The sequence below is a fragment of the Rattus norvegicus genome, chromosome 11, assembly GCF_036323735.1.
Source record: "Rattus norvegicus strain BN/NHsdMcwi chromosome 11, GRCr8, whole genome shotgun sequence".
NCBI classification, from domain to species: Eukaryota; Metazoa; Chordata; class Mammalia; order Rodentia; family Muridae; genus Rattus; species Rattus norvegicus.
In genome coordinates, this window is record NC_086029.1 from 77481284 (window position 1) to 77500468 (window position 19185).

Genomic DNA, 19185 nt, shown 5'->3' on the forward strand with positions numbered 1-19185 from the left:
GATAAAGCCTTTCCCACCTTTCTTTCTGCTCCCCAGTGAGTAGAGTTCTGCTTTCTGTCAACCGACTTTGTAAGAGTTACAGGTGAAACAAGCAGCTACCGGTCCTAACACAGGTCCAGTGGTTCAGCCCCACGTGTTAGCCACGTGATAAGGATCATGGAGCTTTGCTCAACACCGCGGTTCACTAGGATGGGCCTGCAGTTTATTTTTAAGTCTGAGGACTGGACTTTCTCCTTACCCAAAGCTAGAGGTGTGGTTCTCCCCGCAGGGTAGCTTACAGTAGGGTGCAGGCCATTCTGGCAATTCTTCCTTCTTGCATGCTTCGGTGTGTCCTGTTTTGTTATACTAAAAACAGGTAGGGGGCGCTCTCACTGTGTTTCCTTAGCTCCTTGGAAGAGAGTTTATCACAAGAACAGCTACTCAGCTTGCTGTGTCTACATGGAGAGATGAGCAGAAGAGCTTCTCAGGCATCATCCTGCTCCTCCCTAACCTTTATTTGTTTTTTATTGGTTCTGGGGTTGAACCCAGGGCCTTGCAAATGGTAGGGCAGGCGGTCTATCAATAAAGAGGCTATTTCCCTAGTTTCTCTTATTTATCCTTTTATATTATTTATTAGTATCGCTAACCATCAGTTGTCTTTCATTTTTATCCTTATTTTGTGTTTATTCCTCTTTACTGTTATTCATTATCGAACCTGTAACTCTCTCTTGCTTATGAAAGCTATGGTTCTCCAGGTCCTATGAAATCACAGAAAAGGGTGTTAGGGAGATATTTCTGTCCTTCCTAGGATCCTTCCCTCCTCCTCCTTCTCACTGCCCTTCCCTGCCACCTTGGCCAGATACCTAAGTTTTGTTACTGTAACATTTTACTGAAAAATATCTTTAAATAAATTTAGCTTAACATTATACATTTATATAGCCTATTTCCATCTATTTAAAATTAATTATATATAAATAACCAAATTCCTTTGCTTAATACAGCCATGGCTTCATTCCTTTATACTGAGGTTCTGTTCAGAATCCTTTGTTCATGCTTAAGAGTCTTTGAGCTCACATCTTAAAGCGTGGTTCAATGTAAAAATGGCTTTTAGTTTGTAACTAAAACATTGTTTCAGACTAGAGATCTTAAACATCTAAAATTCTTTAAAATAGAGAAGCGTGAGCAAGTGCATTTTTACATTAATTTGTTTCTTTTCTTTCTTTTTTTTTTCCCGGAGCTGGGGACCAAACCCAGGGCCTATGCTCTACCACTGAGCTAAATCCCCAACCCCTTATTAATTTGTTTCTTATTTTACATGTGTGTATGCATGTGTGTGAGTGTGAGTGTGAGTGTGTGTGTGTGTGTGTGTGTGCCCTTTGAGTGCTATACCCACAGATGCTGATGCCAGATCTCTTTCTTTCTTGTTTTTTTCTCAAACAAGCTGTTCTCTCACTTCCTTTATATTTTCATTTGCAGTATGCCTCCTAGCTGACTACTTTAAGTCAGTTATCTCTACTGCACCACATTTGTGTGATAGTCAGTCTGTGAGGGGAAAAGGTTGCTTTAAACTTAGGGATTTTTTTTCTACTTTTAGCTATAGTGAAAAATAAATAAAATAAAATAATCTCATAATTGAGACCAGAATCCTCTAATCTCCATCAACAGAATCCTCCAGTGACTAAAAACCTCCTCCAAGGCTCCACCTCTCAGCACCCCTCCCCTCCCAGTAGCACCAGGCTAGGGACCAAACCTTTTGTACAGGATCCTTTCAGGAATGTTCCAGATCCAACTGTAACAGCCTATTCTGGCCCCCAAGGCTCAAATCTACCTCTCAATGCTAAATACCTTTAGTGCACCGCAGAGAGTCCCCGGTGTGTTAAATGTTCAGAAGTCCAAGTCCATAGTCTCCTCTGAGACACAGGACACATTCAACTGTGAGGTCTGAAAAAAAAAAAGTCACATGTGTGCATTGGTGCAAAGTAAACAAATATTTATCCTCCAAAAAGAAAGAACAGGAACACATCGAGAAGGAATGCAATCAAGCCCCAGTAGATATCATTAAGTGTCTATATTTAATATATTAAATCTTCATGTTCATCATCCAGGGAACACCACAGTAGGGTGTTGAATCCCAAGGGGTTGGGCAACTCCACCCCCACAGCCTTGATGGTTGCAGCTCACTCAGCCACACTTCTGGACTCTGCTGATTGCAGTATCCCCAGGAAGGTGTTCCACATTCTGGCCTTCTTCCCTCCCGGGTCTCCACCGCAGCTCCAACGTCACTCTCACTGCTCTGTTTCTCATCCTGTCAGGGGCTGCTTGCAGGGACTCATACCCTGCCACGACACTGTTTCCCAAGACTTGTCTTTGGAATCTCACCGGAATCCTACACAATCCCATTACTTTTATATTCTGCATGTGAACAAAACCTAGGTCCTACAGATGATCTGTCACAGAGGTGCCCACAGCCTTTGCGTTCCTTACCAATTTAAGCAGTCCTGAGTGAGCAGGATGCCCTGAAAATCTCTTGTCAAAAGACAATCATGTACATTATAACAAGGATGACTTCAGGTCGGATTCCCAACAGAATCCTATTTCTATCTCAAGCCTCACCAAGAGCATCTTTCCTATCTCAGTTTTCTGTTGGCATTACCACATTGTCAACTGTAGTCATAGCAATGACCCCACTTTTTGCTACCTGTTACTTAAGTTAGTCAGCTTTCCATTAATATTAGAACCCCCCAAGATAATCAGCTTATAAAGAGAACAAGGTAATTTGGGATCATGGTTTTAGAGGTTTCAGTTCATGATCAAGTTCATCTATTGTGCATCATACTGGGAATACAGAGAAAAAGGTTACTTCATGTCCCAATTGCAATAGATAAATTTATAAATAAGAGAGGAAGAGGAGGGCTTGGAGTTCCAGCACAAGCCTGAAGGGTTTAGCTCTAAAAACCAGAGGCCAGTCATTAGACTTCACTGTTTTAACTTTCCACCATTTCCTGATAGCACAAGACTTAAATTTATAGACCTTTGGCAGATATTCAAGGTACAAACTATCACACACACACAAACCAGATATGTATTGTTCTGATTTAGAGTGTTGGAAAAGAAATGAAAACATCACAAAGGACCCCATGTATAGGTTTATAGAATAGGACTCTTATCCTGAGTACTTTAAGTTCAATTTGCCTATTAGCATAATTAGTAACAGAATTGGAAAGAGAATAGAGAAAATGATGGCTGTAATCTGGGCGAAATGATGATTGAGTCCCCAAGCTGGATAATAGTGAATATGGAGATGTAGGAGGTATTCAATAGTTGTTTTGAGGCAAGGATACTTCATATACTTAAATTACTTGGTATTTTAAGGAAATGAACAGAAATTAAATAATAAAGGCTAGGAATGGTGGGGCTGGAGAGATGGCTCAGCAGGGGATCTGATGCCCTCTTTTAATCTGTGGGCACCAGGTACACATGTTTGCACAGACATGCATACAGGCAAAACACCCATACACATAAAAGAAAATAAGTTTTAAAAAGATTTTTTTAAAAATTAGAAATGGTGTTCAGTTTGATAAAGAAAAAAGTTTATAAACTTCCTTAAATTATAGCGACTGTGAGAACTTGTGAGCTGTGATCACGCATTGTTCCTGCTCTTTTCCAATATGTTTATAAAGTCTTAGTACTAGGAGCAATTTAAAGGAGTGATGATTGAGTTCTTATTTTTGAAGGGATCAGAGCACGGTGATACATTGTAACTTTAGGTTGTAATCTATTTTAAAGATAGTAAACATCTCTAAGGAAAATAGATGTACAAATCCATTATCAACTATAGTTTGGCATCTGTAGGTTTCTGTATGAGGATAGTTTCCTCGCTTGTTTATAGCCGACTCTGAAGATCAACTCTCCAGAAGAGTGGCCCTAACTCTGTTTTCTGTCTTTTTGTATTTTTGATGGTTTTGCTTTGTTTTCATCACCACACTCCTGCCTCTCTGGCTCTGCAGAGCCCTGGATAAGTGTTCCACACCTCACTATTCAGGACCCAGACAGCCAGGTTCCCATGTATGTGCTACTTGTTCCTGACTTTTTTTTTTTTTTTTAGACCACTTTAGCTTCAGGAAGGCTAATAAAGTTGTTCCTTTGTAGTGGTGATTAGTTAAATGTCGCTCTATGGTCCTGCACCATAGTTAAATGGTCCGCTCTATGGGGTGCACGCAGGGCTCTGCACACGTCCAAAAGCTCTGGGTTCGTGAAAAGACACACACACACACACACATACACACACACACACACACACACACACACACACACACACCCTTTCTGTTTTAATATGCTTACCTTGCTCGATGGCTGGGCACTTCCACGCCTCCCTGTAGCCAGCACACACTCACCTTCGGTATTCCTGAGTTAACATTTCCTAAATTTATTTTTTTTTTCTTTGCTGCCCTGTTCTTTTTCTCGGCAGCCCTCCCACGGGGCCGCTTTCTCTTTGCAACTATATTTTGGCTGTCTTACCCTCCTGTTCCTTGGGTTTGTCCTTCGCCCCTCTCATGATGGATTCTCCTCTTCTCTCCTCTGTGTTTCTTGCCCTGGAATTCTAAAAGTCCCACCTCTGTCCCCCATTCAGCCATTGGCCTTAGTTCTTTATTGATCAATCAAAAACCAACTGGGGACAGGGACCTCAGCATCTGGGCACATAGATTCCCATGTGATTTTGGGAGCTAAATTAAGACAAAGCATTAGAACCAATCTCCAACATTTCTTCCTTCCTTTCTTTCTTGTTCATTTCCAGTCCACACCTATCACACGTCCCTAGCCTACTTCCTGTTTGTGCTCTTCTCAATCACCACATTTATCTCACGTTGCTTTTAGTAGACATCTGATGTGCATTTAATATGCTATGGATTTAGCTTTCTTTAGGTCACCCTTTTCTAATCTAATTGTTTTATTGTGCTTGATAAAAATTAGTATAAAAGTGCTTTAAAATATGAGTATACTTTCAGAAAATTCAAAAGCAGGAGGACTATGTTTAGGATTATACACGTGAGATTAAGAGAATGATAATATAGGGGTTGGGGATTTGGCTCAGTGGTAGAGCGCTTGCCTAGCAAGCGCAAGGCCCTGGGTTCGGTCCCCAGTTCCGGAAAAAAAAAGAAAGAAGAGAATGATAATATAAAAGTTCTTCATGTCTGGAGGTGGCAGTGACACAAATTAAGGAAATTTAAAGAAAAGTAGTAGTGGGCTGAGTTTCTTTAAGTGTGTGTGTGTGTGTGTGTGTGTGTGTGTGTGTGTGTGTATTTACCAAATGAGCCATTTCCTCATTCTCTGTTTATCCTTTTGTTAAGAATGACATAAAAGAAAACTTAACTGTTACTGAGTAAGTATTCTCTTACCATTCCTTCTGGTATATCTTAGAGAAAAATACTAAAGTTAAACTAATTTCTTGATCAGTATTAATGCATTGCTAAGAAAGAACTTTTCAATTTTTAATTAAGTGTCTGTTGTCATCATATGAGAATTAATAAGACTTGGTCTTTATTGCTATTTTCTTGATAATTTCAAAATGAGAATGTTTCCTTCCCTGAAACATATTTTTAGATTCTATTTGATTAGATTAGATTGAATCCAAGTTGCCCAATGAAAATAGAACAAATCTAACTATTTCAGGATAATTCCTTTTTCTTTCTTCAGTGATAGCTGGCTTGAGATCTCAGCCTGTGTGTGTGTGTGTGTGTGTGTGTGTGTGTGTGTGTGTGTGTGTGTGTGTTCATGTGCATGTGTACTTGGACCTAAAATTTCATAAATGCTAGGTAAGTCCTATATCACTGAACTGAATCCGCAGCCCTATGTTGATCTTGAGATAGGCTCCCACTAAGTTTCCTCACTGGCTTTGTACTCATTCTGTAATCCAGACATGCTGTGAACTTGGGACCCTCCTGACTCTGTCTTCTGAGCAGCTAGAAATTGAGGCCAGGTCTGTCTTAATCTCAGCCTTTTAAAACCACCTCTGTCTTTGTACTTTTATTTTTAAGTCACACTTGTTGGTTTTAGGGTAGTAAGTTTAAATCATTTATAAGTGACTTGATATATAACATAAATTAAAAAACAATACAAAAAGAACTCAATACTCATCTCAATTGAATCTATGATAAATTTCAAGTAATGATGATAACTTCTTAAACAGGGTTCAACTCCACCAGTCACAGTTTTCAAAGGTTCCAAGAGACCTTACTTAAAAGAGTGCATTTTGATTATTAACCATGATACTGGGGAATGTCGCCTAGAAAAACTCAGCAGCAACATCACTGTGAAAAAAACAAGGTAGGTGGTGCATTGAAATAAATTATTTTACCAACATATAAATTTCTAAGGAGAAAGAATGATGGATTAAGTCAAATTATGATGGGAGATGTGTTTTTTAAAAAGTCTTTTAATTGGGGCCCGAAGGTGACTCAGCTTTAAACAGAGCTTGCTATGTAAGCATGAGGATTATAGTTCAAGCCACACTACCCAAGTGATAAGCCAGACGTCCTGTACGCATCTGAGAAGTCAGCACCTCAGCACTGCAGCTGTTTGAACCAGGAGGAGGATGTGTTCCTTGGCCTCCAGCCTAACCAAAACTTGCAAGCTCTGGGATCAAAACAAGACCCTGCCTCAAAAGACTAGGTGGAGAGCGAGAGAGCAGCATCCCTGACTAGTGCACGTTATATGTGCATGCACCACTCTCAGATCTATACACATACACAAACAGATGTGCAAAAAAGGGAACATTTTAAAAATTACCTCTTTTAAAGTTAGTAATGATTCTTAGTGAGAAGATCTTACCACATTGCCTTGTGATGTTGAAATGATTTCTAGGTATGTAAGTATACCATTTATACTATTGTAAATATTTTTCTATCATTGGACTGAATAGAAACATTATCCCCCTATCCAAAAGAACTTTGTCTTAATTAGTAAAGATATATTGAGTACTTAGAATATGGAAGGCACACTAGAGAAAGGAAATTTTGCTAAATAAAGACTAACCTTAAGACGTCTACATTTTATACATTTTAAACATACTAGCAGATTAATTAATTTAAAAATCAGTAAAAAAAACTATAACCACCTTAAATCCTTTCTAGATATAAGTGTTACATTTAAAACCAGATAGTAGAAGAGCACTGCTCTAAGATATAGATAAACAGTAGAAATAAAAATTACCATAAGAATAGAAGGGAAGGGATGTGATTGATAAAAATCTTTAGAAAGACTTTGTTGAAAATGTTACTTCTGGGCCTAGAGAGATGGCTCGGCAGTTAAGAGCACTTGTTCCTCTAACAGAGGACCCAGGTTCGATTCTCAGCACCAACATGGTGGCTCACAACCGTCAGCAACTCCAAATTCTGGGGATCCAATGCCCCGTTCTGACCTCCACAAGTATCAAGCATCCATGTGGTACACATAGAGAAACACAGACAAAGCACACATAAAGTAAAATAAATAAAGCTAATACAAATAAAAATTTTAAAAAGAAAAATGTTATTTTAAAGGAAGTTGAAATCCTAAGGATTACCTTAAATGTGTGTTTAAAACAAACGTTGCTGTAATTGGAGAATGCAAGGGCGGGAGCTGAAGAGTGGATACTATTGAAGCCATTATACATGTATGACATGCCATGGTGAAGCTTATTATTTTGTGCGCTAATCCACACTAACAAAAACGTCTTTCACAAAGTGTCCATTCCCAAAGCCAACTTCAACTGAGAGAAGAAGCCTGAGAGCCTTTATTTGTTAGTGTCCCTGCTGCCCCAGCTCCCTTAAACTGACCAGAAAGGAGATGAGCTATATAAAGCCGGTATGAAGGCAGGAATATAGCTGATTCTCTCAGGGCTGGTGAATACGACTCTTTAAACAGAGCAGGTATTTGTCTCTGTGCCTGTGTGTAAGAATCGGAAAGTGGGGGATAATGTTGGTAGTGGATTAGAGTTTGGGTTGTAAAGGTAGGTTGGGGTTAATGCCTTGACTATTAACTGAGAAAGAGCAAGGACATTTTCTTGCTGGCAGTGGTTACATATTAAGATCTTTCCAATTAGGGATTGGCATATTTGCAGTTCTGCCCTGAAACATTAGCAAAGAGACTGAATAAAAAGAAACAATGTGGAAAACTAAATGTGTAAACTATAATCTTTGGGAGTGTAAATGATTGAGAGAAAATGAGGGTCTAAAAACTTTGGAAGTTAGGAACTGAAAGGATTTGATCACAGGAAACAGAAAGGCAGGGCCCAACCATAATTTCTGAAGTATACTCTTTCTTTGTTTATATGACTGTTTTAAAATTCTGAGTGGGAAACATGGACGTGATCTAGTTTCACTTGCACATATATTTTCCCCTATTGTAGTCATCTATAAGTCTACTGCCTGCTCGTTTGAGCAGTAGCATTGTTTTACCATTAGTCCTCCCATCCTTCCAGGGACCTGTGTGTATCCCACACATACCAGAGGAACTCAATACATATTGGTTAAATGGTTTAACGTCTTATCCTTAAATGTCATTTGAGAGGTGTCTAAAGGTCGAGTGATAACGTTTAGTAACTTAGTATGTTGAATTTGTGACACTTTTAGCTTATCTGGTTTTGATATTTGTTATTCTTAATTGCAGAGGAGAAGGAAGTAGCAAAATCCAGTGCAGACTAGAACAACAGCAACAACAAATGTGGAATCCACCCAGGACATCCAACCTTGTACAGCATTCTCCATCAGAAGATAAGCTGTCCCCAACGTCTCTAATGGATGATATTGAAAGAGGTAAATTCTAACTGTGTATAATGTCAGTGTATAAAAGTAAATGATATTAAGTAAATACTAAGTGTTAGTTTTCATGTACAGTGGGACTTAGTGAGAACATAATTTATTTTATGATTGTGTACTTTTCTAGGATAATGATATAACATATAAATTTGCATATTTATATAAGTATATGCATGTCAGAAAAAATTTTAGTATCATTTAGGAGGAAAAAGTGTTTCATCAGTGCTTTGTAGCAGCTTCTGTGAAATTTATTGTTCACAGTCAGTTACAGAGGGCTAAGGCACCATCAAATCAACAGAAACAGGATGAAGTTTCTTTCTGTTACTGTGCCCCTTTTTGCAGGAAGGCATTTCTGGGGAGGTATAGAGTGTTCCAAAGGAAGGAACTGAAATCTCTGCTTCTCTCCAGCTACACTAGGGATATTGGTGGTACAGTGATTGAACAGCAGCAAGATCCCAGATCTTGAATTTTATCTTACCTTCTATTCTGACTACTTCCAAAATAGTATCATGGTATCTTTCCTATATATGTATATAGCTAGAAAATTAAGAGATTAAAGGGGGAAATGTAAAGTGTATATGCTAGTTATTAAAATTAAAATAGAATTTAGCTTTGTGATGACTGGATACCAAAACAAAAATAAAGATGTAAGTTATATATTTTATATTATCTTAACATATAGTATATTAAGATAGATTCCAAAGAACCGTTCTATTCCTTGCTACTAGATCCTAAAAGCAATTCATTATGTGAAACAATTCTGGAAAGCAGTTGTGTCTTGAGGAGTGAGTCTGTGGGATAGGTAGAAGGTTCTTCATGTGGCACTTCTGGGTCAGACCTTAATTAAATCAGTGCTTTGACATCATACCTCATAGAAAAGGTAGAGAATCAGCTAAGTTGAACTAAGAATAGTTTTCTTTTTCTAATTTACATGCAAAGGGACATTATCTACCTGGAGATGCTCATAGCATCCTTAGACTATATTCTATCAAATGTTTATTAACTCTAGAGTACTACTAACTTCTTTTTTAAACAATTTTAAAATTATGTGTATGTGTGTGGGAATATGCGTATGCTCACATGTATGCAGGTGCCCACAGACGCCAGAAGAGGACTCACAGGTGGCTGTGAGTCACCTGACATGGGTTTTGGGAACTTGGGTCCTCTGGAAGAGCATGCTCTTAACTGCTGGGCTACCTTTTCGGCCTCATGACTGACTATTCTCTGATGACTGAATCATCTTTCCAATATATATCCAGAAATTACACTAGAAATTCTGTGCATCTGTTTCTGCACTTACATCTTTGAGTTATCTGTGAATTTGAGTTTAAGAGATTTAGATAGGACCTAGAATTCCCCATATCACTCAGAGACACCAGGAAGCTGAGCACTCCAGCAAAAGGAATAGTGCTATCATGAGCGCTTGAAGTTTTAAAGATCTTCTTTGTGCTTGGGCTGAGCCTGTCCTTCTCCATCAGAAAATGCATGGGCAGAAGGCATGTGCATGTGATACCACGCTATGAGGAATGCTCATTCCTTTCATCTCCCAGACAGCCTCCCTGCCTTCAAAGTTTTCTCTCCATTTGAAAGGCACCTTGAGACTGGGTGATACTACTAAGGGACACCTGCCTAACAAACACCTTGCTGGGAAGCACTTTTCACTTTCCTCCCCCTTCATGGACACACACACACACACACACACACACACACACACACACACACACAACCCTGAAAGCAGTCTTTATTGTATTAGACCACAGACTTCCTTTTCCCAGGAACTGGGCTTCAGTGCTAGTAAAACTCCATTGTTAAGTTTACCAATGGGAACTCTAGTTGCTTGAGATTTACCAAGAAAACCAAAACAGATATGCAAAAGGTCTGAATTTAGAGTGTCATTTGTCACAAAAATAGGCAAGCATCTGCATGCAAAGCCTGAACCTGACTGCCTGCTAAACTAAAAGATTTAAGTCAGTTGTCCCCTAGAATGGGAAGTTACGTATTATACTGTAAATCAGGAAAATCACAACTTGAATGAGTAATGTCTTTAGTAATTCTCAGAGAAAATAGAAGTTAGAATTATCTGATGATGATCTTAAAATAGCTTTCACAAAATGATCCAATTATAAATTTTCTTGAAGCAAGTGAAGAGTAGAATTAAAGAGAAATTTTAAACAAGGCTCAAATAGAAATTATAAAACTAACAAAATAACAGGGCAAATCCACTGGGCAGGCCCACTTACTAGAGACTAAATAGACTGAGAGAATTCACTTATCTAAAACAGAAAGTGTCCTTAAACAAGGGGAACAGGGCCCCAAGGATTTGTTGCAGAGTGACAAAAGTCCCAAGAGGTGAGACAACTGAACTCTCAGAGGACAAAGAAAAGGGGACTGAAAAATAATTGGGAGAAATAATCCCCAAGAACGTTCTCAGGTTGATGAACAACATGATCCATAGATTCAAGAAATCCAGCAAATCAAAAACAGGATAAACCAAAGAGATGCATGGTGAGACACATCAGAATTAAACATCTGAAATTTAAGGGTAGAGATAAGAGTTCTGATGGCAAGGGAGCTATGCCGTATTACATAGAGGAACGCCATGTAGGTGACATCACTGTCTTATTGGAGACTCAGAAGTGGCACTACACTACTTAATGTTGAAAGTCGTGAACTCTGTGCTTACCAAATTCGTCTCAAGTGATAAATGGGAAATAGACTTCCACAGAAATGAACACTAAAAAATACTTGTTACTAGGGGGCTGCTCTGAAATGTTTGCTTTAGAAATGGAAGTAATCATAAAAGAAATGACAACAAGAAGGGATGTGGGGGCATCAGTTATGGATAAAGAGCAGAGAAAGATAATGGACAATAGGGTATGGTTGTCCTCATGACATCCCCAAATCATATGTGACAATTAAAGCAAAAGCTAACTTTTTGGTTAATACTAGTACTTAAGATAATAATATTTAAAACTTGCAATGATAAGGCATCTAAAGTGATTTTTACATCTTTCCTGTGACAGTGAATCATGTTTTAGACTTGCTTGTCACATGACAAGACATGTATGCTAATTCGCCATTATATATGTAAAGTGACATGCAAAACACCAAGGAAGGAAGGAAGGAAGGAGGGAAGGAAGGAAGAAGGAAGGAAGGAAGGGGAAGGGAGGGAGGGAAGCATGGAGGGAGGGAGGAAGACAGACAGAACAAGATTCCAGCATCCCACAGAAATGAAAAGAAAGTGAGAGAGAGGAATCGAATACCCAGGAAATAAACATAAAGCAAATAGTAAAGGGCACAGGTAAGCCTTAGTGACCAGTGATTAGTGCAAATGTGAGTGATCTAACCTGATTAGTTGAAATGGAGAGTGCAAAAAAAAAACAAAAAACAAAAAACAAAAAACCCAAACCAACCAACCAACCAAACAAACAAACAAAAACCCCAACTGTGTGCTGTTTGTAAGAAATTACTGAAATCGGCAGCTTTCAAGTGGAAGGATGTAAGAGGACACTGTGTAAGCGTTTAAAGCACACACACACACACACACACACACACACACACACACACACACACACACACACAAAGCAAAGCAAAGCAAAGCAAAGCAAAAACAAAACCCCAAAGACAGGAAAGCAGGTAGGGACTTCATGACACAAAAGTGGGAGCAGGCTGAGAGTTTAAAGAGGGGAAAAATGGTTGGAGGGATGAATATAACCAAATGTACTTAATACATGTATGGAAGTTTCAAAGAGGAAATGAGTTTTACCAAGAGCTGTTGCCTGGTGTTGTGTGCCCTAGAAAGGGGTATTGTCTATCTAGCACCTTCCTCTTCCTGTCTTGAGCTGCTGCCCAGGTTTGATTCACCAGGTTTTGATTCACTTATGTGTTTGTTCCTTGTCATTCCCATGGGCACCTCCATCAAATGCATAAGTGCAGTAATCTGCCTGATTGTGGGCTGAGAGACTTCTAACTGAGAGCAAAATAACCGTACTTTTTTATAAATTGAAACCTCAAATATTTACAGTAATGGAAAAGTGACCAACATAGAACATCGATAAGTTCATTTTAAGGCTAAAATTACCAGGATACACAAAGTGAATAAATATGTATAAGAAAAATAAAACTATAAACCAATAACTTTTCTAAGCTTGAAATTTTAAAAATTCAAAAAATATTAACAATTCAACATTATACAAAGATAATTGTAGAATGTGGCTAAGACAGAATTTCTTTTCTCACATTGCTTATATTTAGCCATGTGGATGAGGGAGGAGGAGGAAGAGGAGGAAGAGGAGGAAGAAGAGGAGGAGGAGAAGGAGGGAGAGGAGGAAGAGGGAGAGGAGGAGGAACAGGAAGAGGAGGAGGAGGAAGAGGAGGCAAGAAGTAAAAGGGCAAATGTGTATTCAAATAAAGTTCAGAAGTGCCTCAAAGAAACAAAACACTTAATAGAGGCTTAAAAGAAAGAAATCCTTAGCAAGGGTTACACTCAAGCCAATATGAGAAGGAGCCAACCTTTCAAAGGCTTAGTGGTACACCAAAAAGCACTGTGGCCTAGCTACGCAGATTTGGAGGAAAAATTCATTACACACACACACACACACACACACACACACACACACACACACACACACACCCCAGAGGACTCACAGCTAAAGCTAATATAAAGGATGTATACAAATCAGGAAAAGACAACCAAATACAAGCAGAATAGTTGAGCAGATGCTCAACAAAAAAAAAAAACATTCAAGTGGCCAAGAATATATGAGAACTGCTTTGGATCATTGCTTATTAAAAAACTAAAATTATAGATCACCTCGAAAGCTGGTGGATTTTAATGAAGCTAAACATTTCTACACAGGAAAAGTAAATACATGTGTCACAAGAAGATATACGGTAGGCTTTACAGAACAGCCTTAATTTGTTATCACAAACTTGTTACTACTAAAAATGAAAAACAGCCAGAGTATCTGCAAATAGAAAGCTGATGACCAATGTATGTTGTATTTATATAATGGATATCATAACAGTTGAGTAGAATGAGATACAGAGCCATTGAAAACATGAATGCATATATAAACAGGATAAGAGGCATGTGCAAAATTTATAGGAAGTTCAGTAACAGACAACAACTTTGGTAATAGAAGTCAAAACGGTGGACACTGGAGGAAAAGCATAATAGAGCATTTATGGGGATGGGTCTTGCTCAGTGACAGATACACAGTATAGCTTATGCTGAAACTCATCTGGGTGTGTGCTTTACCATTTGATTGATTCATTATTAATCACAAAGCACACAACAAGCAAACAAAAAGACCTGGATGATGTCTAACCCAAGCGAAGTGGAGCTCTAATGCAAAGGACTTAGGGCCGAAAGGGCAAGCCAGTGAGTCGAGAGAGTGGGCGTCAGATGGGTATTGTCAGCCAACTAAAACAGCCCTGCCTCGATACGATACTACCTGGCAGTGTGTTGACTGACTATTTTCTATACTTGTAGGCTAAAACTGGTTTACTATTTGACATTTTTATAGAATGCTAGAAAAATAATGATCTAAACACAGGCAAGCTTAGTTATGACCCTAAATACTGGTCCGTTGGTTTCTTTGCTTCAGATCACTTATTTGAAGAATGAAGTTGATCTTCCCACCATAAATTCTCTGTCTTAAAAAGAACTTTAAGAACAGATTATTATCCTTTTTTTGTCCTAAAAATATTTACAACCAAAATTATAATGGAAATTGGCTTTTCAAAAATACTAGAATATTTTAAATCCCTTTTAAAGAAATAGGGTGGAAACCTGCATAAGGGAGCTTTATCAAAACTTTCTCTAGAACAGCTGAGAAAAGAATGTAGTTCTTAGGTAGGAATGACATTGCACTTCGCATATTAAGGAATAAGGAAAAAAAACTAATATTGGATTTTGTACTTTTAGACTTTTAAACTTTTCATTATTTATTATAAGTTGGTTATAAATATAAAGTTAGATTTAGATACTGCTTATATCCTTTTTTATTTTTTATTTTTTTGAGATTTTATTTATTATGCCAATGGGTATATTGCCTACACAAATAAACTACATACATGCAGTACCCATGGAAGCCAGAAGAGGGCATCAGGTCTCCTGGGACTGGAGTTACAGATGGTTGAGAATGGGTTGATGTGGGTGTTGGGAATCACACTAGTCCTCTGGAGGAACAGCCAGTGCCCTTGACAGCTGCGCTTCTCCCTCTTTTTGAGGAAAAGTCTCACTGTATAGCTCTTGGAACTTGGTATTCTCCAGCCTCAGCCTCCTGAATGCTAGGATTGCAAATTATGATGCCCTTCCCAACTGGTTACTGATGCTTTTATCCTCATAACTACATTATTAAAATACAGCTTGGTGCTAAAGGAGGGGTTTTTTTTAACTTTTTAAAATTTTTCGTGATTATAATTTAAGTAAAACATGTCTTGCTTTCCTTTCCTACCTGCAAACATTCCCATATACCATTTTCCACTCTTCTTCAAATTCATGACCTCTTTTTTCCCCACTAATTGCTATTGCATGCATATATGTACATGTAAATACATATATATTACTAAATATAATCTGTTTTGTCCATATGTTGCTGTGTATGTTTATTGTCTATCTGTCTTTGTGTTTCTGGATGTTTTCAGGGCTGACCATTTGGCACTGGACAGCCACTTGGTGTGTTCTTCCCTGGGTAAGGCTTTCTCTCTTGTTCTTGGCTTTCCTTGGTTGGCTCTTTGTGTAGAGCCGAGTCTACATAGGTTTTCTCTACTCAGTTTGGCACGCTCATTTGTGTCATCCTTGTTTAGGTAACACTTGGGCAATGGACTCAATGGGTACAGCTTCTGATGCCACTAGGAGACACACTCTCACCGCCAACTCCCTCATCTTTTTATAAGATTGTAAAATCTGTGAGTCTTACAGTCTTTCTGTTCCCTCCTCCCAAATGTTTCCTGATGCAGACGTGTTGTGTATCCGTTGAGACTGGCTCCACAACTTAGAATTTTGATAGGTTGTAGTTCTCTGTTTTGATCTCCATCTGTTGCAAAAGATGTTTCCCGGATGAGGAGTGAAGACTAACTACATCTATCTGTGGATGTAAGGACAAACATTTATAGATTGTTATTATTGGAGATTATGCTGGTCTTTTAGTAAATCAGTGGTTGTAGATTCTTCTCCAATAACCATGACTTCACTAGCACTGAGAAGTTAACTAAGTGTCTGGTACCGGGAATAGCTCTCTCTGGCCATGTGGGTCTTAAGTCCAACTAGAGAGCTGCTGGTTACCACCAAGGTTTGTGCACCACTACTACTCTGTTGGTGTATCTGTGCTAATCGATGTGGTCCATGGGCATGATATCTGGGTGAGGCTTTTGGTTCCCTCTCTCCATTGGAATCTTCCATGTCACCTTCTAGTCCCAAGAAAGATAGTCCTCAAGGAAAGGGTATGCAGGTCAGTTCCAGCAAAGTGGTTTCTGGACCCTGTTATTGAAGTGCATGGTGTCTTTAGCAATAGGGATCCACCTTCGACCTCTGGGGGTAACCAAGGGCAACAGTAACAGGCTGTACCTTTAGAGAGTTTCTTGGACAGAGCACTACAGGAATTTTTAAAATAAATGGTTTAGATGCTGGAATACATGTTTTAGTTTTATGCTGGAATACATGTTTTCATTTTATCTGGAATACATGTTTTCGTTTTATGCTGGAATACATGTTTTCGTTTTATGCTGGAATACATGTTTTAGTTTTATGCTGGAATACATGTTTTCGTTTTATCTGGAATACATGTTTTCGTTTTATCTGGAATACATGTTTTCGTTTTATGCTGGAATACATGTTTTCGCTTTATGCTGGAATACATGTTTTAGTTTTATCTGGAATACATGTTTTCATTTTATGCTGGAATACATGTTTTCGTTTTATCTGGAATACATGTTTTCGTTTTATCTGGAATACATGTTTTCGTTTTATGCTGGAATACATGTTTTAGTTTTATGCTGGAATACATGTTTTCGTTTTATGCTGGAATACATGTTTTCGTTTTATGCTGGAATACATGTTTTCGTTTTATGCTGGAATACATGTTTTCGTTTTATGCTGGAATACATGTTTTCGTTTTATCTGGAATACATGTTTTCGTTTTATGCTGGAATACATGTTTTCGTTTTATGCTGGAATACATGTTTTCGTTTTATGCTGGAATACATGTTTTAGTTTTATGCTGGAGTACATGTTTTCGTTTTATCTGGAATACATGTTTTCGCTTTATCTGGAGTACATGTTTTCGCTTTATCTGGAGTACATGTTTTTGTTTTATCTGGAATACATGTTTTCGCTTTATCTGGAGTACATGTTTTCGCTTTATCTGGAGTACATGTTTTCGTTTTATGCTGGAATACATGTTTTCGTTTTATGCTGGAGTACATGTTTTAGTTTTATGCTGGAGTACATGTTTTCGTTTTATCTGGAGTACATGTTTTCGTTTTATGCTGGAATACATGTTTTCGTTTTATGCTGGAATACATGTTTTAGTTTTATGCTGGAGTACATGTTTTCGCTTTATGCTGGAATACATGTTTTCGCTTTATCTGGAGTACATGTTTTCGCTTTATCTGGAGTACATGTTTTCGCTTTATCTGGAGTACATGTTTTAGTTTTATCTGGAGTGCATGTTTCCGCTTTATGCTGGAGTGCATGTTTCCGCTTTATCTGGAGTACATGTTTTCGCTTTATCTGGAGTACATGTTTTAGTTTTATGCTGGAGTACATGTTTTCGCTTTATGCTGGAATACATGTTTTCGCTTTATCTGGAGTACATGTTTTCGCTTTATCTGGAGTACATGTTTTCGCTTTATCTGGAGTACATGTTTTCGCTTTATCTGGAGTACATGTTTCCGCTTTATCTGGAGTACATGTTTTCGCTTTATCTGGAGTACATGTTTTAGTTTTATCTGGAGTGCATGTTTCCGCTTTATGCTGGAGTGCATGTTTCCGCTTTATCTGGAGTACATGTTTTCGCTTTATCTGGAGTACATGTTTTCGCTTTATGCTGGAGTACATGTTTTCGCTTTATGCTGGAGTACATGTTTTCGCTTTATGCTGGAGTACATGTTTCCGCTTTATCTGGAGTACATGTTTTCGCTTTATGCTGGAGTACATGTTTTAGTTTTATGCTGGAGTACATGTTTCCGCTTTATGCTGGAGTACATGTTTTCGCTTTATCTGGAGTACATGTTTTCGTTTTATCTGGAGTACATGTTTTCGCTTTATCTGGAGTACATGTTTCCGCTTTATGCTGGAGTACATGTTTTCGCTTTATCTGGAGTACATGTTTTCGCTTTATCTGGAGTACATGTTGTCGCTTTATCTGGAGTACATGTTTTCGCTTTATCTGGAGTACATGTTTTCGCTTTATCTGGAGTACATGTTTTAGTTTTATCTGGAGTGCATGTTTCCGCTTTATGCTGGAGTGCATGTTTCCGCTTTATCTGGAATACATGTTTTCGTTTTATCTGGAGTACATGTTTTCGCTTTATCTGGAGTACATGTTTTAGTTTTATCTGGAGTACATGTTTTCGCTTTATGCTGGAGTACATGTTTTCGCTTTATGCTGGAATACATGTTTTCGCTTTATCTGGAGTACATGTTTTCGCTTTATCTGGAGTACATGTTTTCGCTTTATCTGGAGTACATGTTTTAGTTTTATCTGGAGTGCATGTTTCCGCTTTATGCTGGAGTGCATGTTTCCGCTTTATCTGGAGTACATGTTTTCGCTTTATCTGGAGTACATGTTTTAGTTTTATGCTGGAGTACATGTTTTCGCTTTATGCTGGAATACATGTTTTCGCTTTATCTGGAGTACATGTTTTCGCTTTATCTGGAGTACATGTTTTCGCTTTATCTGGAGTACATGTTTTCGCTTTATCTGGAGTACATGTTTCCGCTTTATCTGGAGTACATGTTTTCGCTTTATCTGGAGTACATGTTTTCGTTTTATCTGGAGTGCATGTTTCCGCTTTATGCTGGAGTGCATGTTTCCGCTTTATCTGGAGTACATGTTTTCGCTTTATCTGGAGTACATGTTTTCGCTTTATGCTGGAGTACATGTTTTCGCTTTATGCTGGAGTACATGTTTTCGCTTTATGCTGGAGTACATGTTTCCGCTTTATCTGGAGTACATGTTTTCGCTTTATGCTGGAGTACATGTTTTAGTTTTATGCTGGAGTACATGTTTTCGTTTTATCTGGAGTACATGTTTTCGCTTTATCTGGAGTACATGTTTTCGTTTTATCTGGAGTACATGTTTTCGCTTTATCTGGAGTACATGTTTCCGCTTTATGCTGGAGTACATGTTTTCGCTTTATCTGGAGTACATGTTTTCGCTTTATCTGGAGTACATGTTGTCGC

General features: G+C 38.3%; 1 protein-coding gene across 4 annotated transcripts in view; it reads left to right on the top strand.

Annotated features, from left to right (window-relative positions):
* Positions 1–19185, top strand: part of Eaf2 (ELL associated factor 2) — a 44409-nt gene that overhangs the window by 15699 nt on the left and 9525 nt on the right. For 2 of the 4 annotated variants that reach the window (NM_172047.1, XM_063270315.1), the window contains 2 exon segments: positions 6167–6303; positions 8626–8771. In NM_172047.1, the coding sequence (NP_742044.1) occupies positions 6167–6303; positions 8626–8771 (283 nt within the window). 4 annotated transcript variants of the gene reach the window in all.